General features: G+C 44.7%; 1 protein-coding gene across 2 annotated transcripts in view; it reads right to left on the bottom strand.

Annotated features, from left to right (window-relative positions):
• Positions 1-6,682, bottom strand: part of Map2k5 (mitogen-activated protein kinase kinase 5) — a 217,329-nt gene that overhangs the window by 208,856 nt on the left and 1,791 nt on the right. For both annotated transcript variants that reach the window (XM_029542971.1, XM_021206485.2), the window contains exon 2: positions 2,241-2,289. In XM_029542971.1, the coding sequence (XP_029398831.1) occupies positions 2,241-2,289 (49 nt within the window). The remainder of the gene's footprint in view (positions 1-2,240; positions 2,290-6,682) is intronic.

A 6,682-nucleotide genomic window follows, 5' to 3' on the forward strand; every position in this document is an offset into this window, starting at 1 on the left:
AAGAAGAAGAAGAAGAAAGAAAGAAAGAAAGAAAGAAAGAAAGAAAGAAAGAAAGAAAGAAAGAAAGAAAGAAAGAAAGAAAGAAAGAAGAAAGAAGAAAGAGATTAAATAGTGGAAAAGTAAACTTCTCCTTGCCGTGCTTAAGGAAAGCCAGCCAGGACGCACTTCAACTGGGTGACTCTGAGAACAGCCCAGCACAGTGGCTGAGAAAATGCTTTCTGGAATCCACTCCAGAGGCCTCACATGCACCTGAGCAAGTTGCTCAGTTCTGAGAGACGCCCTTCCTTAGGCTGAAGCAGCCTCATGGGAATCTTGTAAAGACTAAAGAAAATGGACTAACTCATCCGGCGGCGGTATGAATACACTCCCTCTCAGACTATTCCAGAAACCCCAACTCCCTGTAGCTACTGAAAGAAATCTAAATAGAGCTTGTAGCATGCACGCACATGCACACACACATATATATTCCTCAATAGCATGGAGTTTCTACTGCCATTAATGAAACAGTAATTAATAGTCCTACTCACTGTATCTTTTAAAAGCAAGTTCAGAATACTGAACACTATTCCAGCAATAGACACATAAAGTGAAAAGTGTACCTATTCAACTCCAGCCCCCCAGCCCCCTGCCAGGGCCCATGTGCACTTCCCAGGGCAGAAAGCACTGCAATGGGCCCTCTGTAGATCCTGTCCCACTATAAACATATGAAGTAGATAAGGAGGGCTAGACTCGATGAGATGGGATATCCCATATACACTGTCCATTCAAAAATCAATGCTGGTCCCTTTCCTTATCAATACATGGACTCCAAACTTGTTCATTTTAGGTGCTGCTATGTCCTTCAAAACCGGGACACATTATTATTTATCAGTCCACATACAGAGACACTTTGCTTACATTTAGTTTCTTACTACCTAAAAATAATCCTACCATGCAGCACTTCAGCAAGGCTGTTTCAACAAGTGAATTACACTTCATCAAGGGTGTTCAGTGTTTCTGTTGGGCAGCTTCCCTGAGAGATCTGCAGAATCAAAAGTGCCACACAGCTTACCTGTCACTAAGTGACAAGGACAAGGCACTGTACTGCCATTGTGCACAGCTTACCTGTCACTAAGTGACAAGGATATGGCACTGTACTGTCATTATTATTGTACACTCTACCAGTAATCATCTTTAAGATAGGAACAAAAGCACTGTCTCGTGGGGGAAAAAAAATCACTATTATTTCCGTGTTGGAAAGTGGCACACATTTTCATGTGTGCATGTGCATGATGGGTATACATGTGTGAGCATGCATAGGCATGTTCCTATGTGTGAGTATGGGCATGCATACCTCAACATGTGTGTGCAGGTCAGACCCCAGCCTTCTTTCTTGTTTGAGCAGGGTCTTTTAGTTGTTTGCTATCTACATTAGGCTACCTGACCCCACAAGGACTCTCCTGTCTCCATCTCATATCTTGCTACAGGAGCACTGGGTGACAAACATGTGCTACTATGCGCAGCTTCTACATGGGCTCTGGGAACTGAAACTCGGGTTCTTACAATGGCACAACAAGCATTTTCTCCACTGAGCAATCACCTCGGCCCATGGCCCCATTTTCAAAACGGGCAAGACCACAATTCCAGACGTTGACCTTACCTTCTCAAAACCTGAGGCCTTTTGCTACTTCTAAACCAGCACCAAGACTCCTCCTGCAATGACCTGGCCTGCGTCCAAACACTAGCACATCCTAGCCCTGTCCACAAAGTCCAATTCAATGGAGAGCAGGAGTCATGATAGAAGTGCACCTGTCATCTATGACATGATGATGCATGGGGGCAGCCAAACCCCACTGAAACAGACTCACCCCACCCGCTGCTCAAGAGAGCTTTATTCTACTGTGATGTCCTAAAGCACTAAAGGATTAAAACCTCTTAATCAACGATCATCGGTCTACAGGTAGTTTACACGGCTCATTTTGCCCTGCACTGTTATAACAATGAGAAGAGCAGATAAAGGTCATGTTGGTAATTAAAGCTATATTGTAGAGATATGCACACCCAAGATATGATTAAATAAGAAAATATTACTCGGTTCAGTATCATCATTAAACTTGCATTAATTTATAAATATTTAAATGTGCCATATGATGATCATAAATAACCTGTTTTTGTCAGTTCTGAAAGTAATGCAACCCATAAAGCATGTGAAATATTACTGCAGAGAGAAAAAACCGGGAGAGTACACAAGCCAGACTCACATTCAAACGCTGTCGTGGTCGCTTCCGGCAGAACCTGGCCTATCACATCCTAAACAAAGAAAGAATAAAGAAGCACAATTAGCCATCTTCTTTATTGCCAACATGTGGCAAGTCCAACAGAAAACAGGGGAACCTGGGAAGGATTTCTGAAATGCTGGCATAAACCACAGAAACATGCGCTTGCAATCCTACTTAGCCCAGAAAGTTTACATCTCTATTCCAGGGAGAAAGGGGGTTAGAGAAACTTTATGCTGTATTAAAGATAGTCTTTTATTCTCAACAGTGCACATCACTATACAATTACACACACACACATAGTTTCTTGTACCAGAGGCTGGGAGGTAGGGGGGCAGGGGTGAGGGACTTAGGTTTGGGTCTTTACTATTAGATGTACAACCTGGGAAAAATATTTACTTGACCACTCTGAGCCTCATTCTGATTATTTTCAGTGTCAAATGGATCCAGTAACACTGAAAGGGTAATTCGGAAGCCAAATGCTGTAATAAACAAAAGCCTAAGACATGGCACAGCCCGCTGTAGACCCTCAGTACGTGCAGTTCCTGCTCTAAGAGCATGGTACCTTGCTCTCATAGCAGTGGCTTTAGCAAACAAGCTACAATGATGATATGCAGCTAAGGACAATAAGACAGTTCTTATCAACCTTTCCTCCTAAGCAATGGAAACGTATTTAATGGTGCTGGCATATAAGTTGATTGGGGGAGGAGGGGGCCCTAGAAGGTGTATATAATCTAATATCAATATGTAAATGAGTCTCTAATGTTGAAAACACTAAAAAAAAAAAATTAGTCTTCAGGGGCAGCTGATGGGAAGAGGCCCAGAAACCTAAGTTCTGGGAGAAGAGCCCTCCATCATGCCCAGTCCCACAGCAAAAGGCTTGCAGACCTCTTTCCTCTCCAGGAGCGATGGTATAGGCCGGAACTGGCACCAGGCAGCCAGCTGACAGAGGCGGCTGGCAGTGTTTCTCAGCAGGGAGCCTGCAGCCCTTCTAAAGCAGGGCACTTACAGAGTGGAGGCTGCAACCTCCTTCTAAAGGCAGTTCTTCAGGAGTGTTTGCTGCGGTGCCAATTTGCATAATTGTCATGAAACTCCTTTTTTTTCTTTCAAAAAATAAATCCGTGCAAAAGAAATTTGATGGGGGAGAATGATGACCCTGGGCAGCCCTTACACATCAGCCAGAAAGAGCTAACATTTTCTCTGATTTTAATCTTAGCAGATGACATACCTACTTTGTAAGGAAGCTAAGAAACAAAATTTTAGAGTTAGAAATTTCTTTCTACACACTCATAGGCAGCACGCACTTCTTAACAGGGAGCTAGATGTATAAACAGAATTAAGTACACAGACAATCCAGAGGAAAGCCTGAGCCTGGCCAGAGGACAAGCATTGCCTCCTCAGCCTCTCTATTGGCCATTGTAAAGCAGAGTATATTTAATGATAAAGGTAAAATTCCAGTTTCCTTTAAGAGCTAATTTTGTACTTGTTTCCAAGGGAATTTCTGCTATCCTCGAAAATTTAAATTTCTTTAACCTAAAAATTTTTTCAAAAGAAAATTTAAATTGACACATCTGGGTGGTGATTATTTCTTGATTTTTTTTTTCTTCCTCTCAGTAAGACAGGAAAAATATATAACAGTAGAGAAGTAAAACTGCCTCTATAGCATGCCAGGAGCTTGTAAGTCTGCACAGGTCAAGACTTGGCTCTTGACTTCAGCCAGCCTGTAATCTGGTCTCTGAGATATGATGGGCACGTGGAAACACGTCTAGTAACAAAAAGAGCCAAATACAAGATCTCAGTGACAAGCAGTGTTCACTGTGATTGCTAACGGTGACTGTCAACTGCATAGGGCTGAGAATCACTTAGGACACAACCCTCTCGGCCTGTCTGTGAGGGAGCTTCTGCACTGTGGTAACTGAGACAGAAGGCACACCTTAAATATGGGCGGCACCATTCCATGGACAGGAGCTGAGCAGCGTTCATAGTCTATGCGTCCTAACTGCAGAGACAATGTGACCAGCTGCCTCCTGCTCAACCTTCAAACTGTGAGTGAAAATCAAACCTTTCTTCCTTAAGTGGCTTTTGTTAGGAATCCTGTCACAACAAGGAACATTCAGAAGGAAGAATCACTGGTTCTGTTTGGATAGAAATGTCACTAATTAGGAATAACCGGAAGTGGGACTTCAAGATAAGATGCAAAGAGAAAGAGAAGGCTGACTACCCTCTACCTCACACTAATCAATCCAGTCCTATTTACAAGTCCTAGAACTGTCCTAGACTGTCTCCAAGGATGAGGAGAAAGGAGGCTGAAGGACTACTGAGAGCCCAGTCAGTGTCCCTGCGCTTGGTTTTGGCTTCCTTCATGCTGCATTTAGGTCCTGGAGATACAGGCCACAGGCAAGCCCAGAGGGGACAAGCTAAGTAGCCTACACAAGGTCCCAGCCATTTGGGGAAGGAGCAACTGGATCTTCAACTTTGACTCTGGTCTCAGATACTCAATCCCTCTGACTCAGTGACGGAAACCCCCTCTGGCTTCTGTGTTAGGTAAACCAACTAGATACATGGCTCCACGAGGCCCCTCCCCTTCCAGAGCTACTTATGCAGGAAAGTGTGAGAAAGGGCTCAGGTCAGACAAAGGACCCATCCAAGTTCCACAGACTTGAAGCTCAAGGTTCCAAGTCAGAGATGCTGATTTCTTTAGGGTTTTGTTTACTCTTGATGGAAGAGATGAAGTGAAATGGGAGAACAGATAACAAGGACCTTGGGTGGCACCCTGCCAGATTTGCCAGGAGACAGCAACCAGACAGAACCAAGTTCTAAGTTCTTTTCCAGCTCTTCATGACAAATGTGCTCCAGCTGATCTTATGAGCAAAATGTCCCGACACAAGGTTCTGAGCCTTAGTGATGGATGGTGTGATGCTTCCTGGAGGCCCCACGCTGGACATCTCCTGCGGGTACTCAGGAAGCAGAAGGGCAGGTCCTGTTCCTTACATTTATAGAGCACTTTCTATGTGTTTAATCTTCACACGTCTTGGTGCAGGTGCCCCTTAGAAATAAGGAGACTGAGGCTCGGGCAGACAGTAACTTGCCGAGGTAGTGGCACACCTGGCAATTAAGTTCCAACTGCCTGACTGAGAACTCAGTGCTCACCTGGCTTTTAAGAAGTACAGGCAGGAGGAGGAGCAGCTCCAGGGTTCCTTCATAAAATAGGTAACTTGAGATCAGACTGAGCAACATGGCAGACACCCTGTCTCCAAAAAAGAAGCCAGTGATCTGCGCAGCTTACCGCTGCACACATCTGGTCTTTAAAAGATACATACTCTTTTCATTTTTTTCATTTATTATATATGCAGGTGTGTAAACAGTAAACATGGATGCATACATGCCACGGCCACGTGTGTGGAAATCAAAAGACAGCGTTCAGGAGTTGGTCCTATCATAGGTTTCACGGACTGAACCCAGGTTCAGGTTCACACAGCAAGCACTCACTGGCCCCTCCTCAAGTCACAGATGCTATGAGGCAACAGAAACGGAGCTCTTTCTCTCCTCCAGATGTTTACATTCTAGACTAGAGAGGCACATCATCCTGAATGCATGCTCTGCCACAGGGGTGGACATAGGACAACCACGGCAGCCACCTGGCAAACATTAACACAGGGAGAGTGAGGCATGTCATGGAAGGGAGAGTGAGGCATGGCATGGAAGGAAGAGTGAGGCGTGGCATGGAAGGGTGGGTGAGAACCAGACAAAGAAGGTGGCAAAGTGGAGACACAGTCTGGGTACCTGGGAGAACTGACAGTAGCTCTGTATACCTGGGACACAGGATGCTCAAGAGGATGTGGCAAGAGAGGAACAGGTGTCAGGACAATCAAGATGGGCCTGAGGACATTGAGGAGGAAGACAGCAAGGAGGACTGTGTAGCTTTGTGAGGAAAGGAGACTAGCACTGTGCATGTTGTGATGAGCACCATCTGCAGAGAAGGGATGCCATTCGGGGTCAAAGACTGGAGGCTGCTAGCTCACCTAAGATGCCACATGCTTGGCTTAGATCCAGGCATGCCCTTGGTGGTACAGGCACCTAGCTTTCAAAATAAAACCACCATTTTCTTTTTTATTAACCCAAGGCAGCAAATGACACCACTCAGTGTTCTCTTACAGTACCTGTGAGTCAGACTGCACATCTGCCTGTTAAAACATTCTTCCTGGAACATCAAATTCTGCTGCTGAGTTACTCTGTACATACATATACTTCACCCTGTTAATGTCAACTGACTAGAAAGATGCACGTGGACTGAAGTATATGGGGACACTATAGGAAACAAAAGTAAGTTTGGGGCCCAGGGAGACAGCTCATCTGGCAAAGTGTTTACCACACAAACATGAGGGCCTGAGACTGATCTCTAGACCCATGTAAAAAAAAAAAAAAAA

Source organism: Mus pahari, chromosome 10, assembly GCF_900095145.1.
Source record: "Mus pahari chromosome 10, PAHARI_EIJ_v1.1, whole genome shotgun sequence".
Classification (NCBI taxonomy): domain Eukaryota; kingdom Metazoa; phylum Chordata; class Mammalia; order Rodentia; family Muridae; genus Mus; species Mus pahari.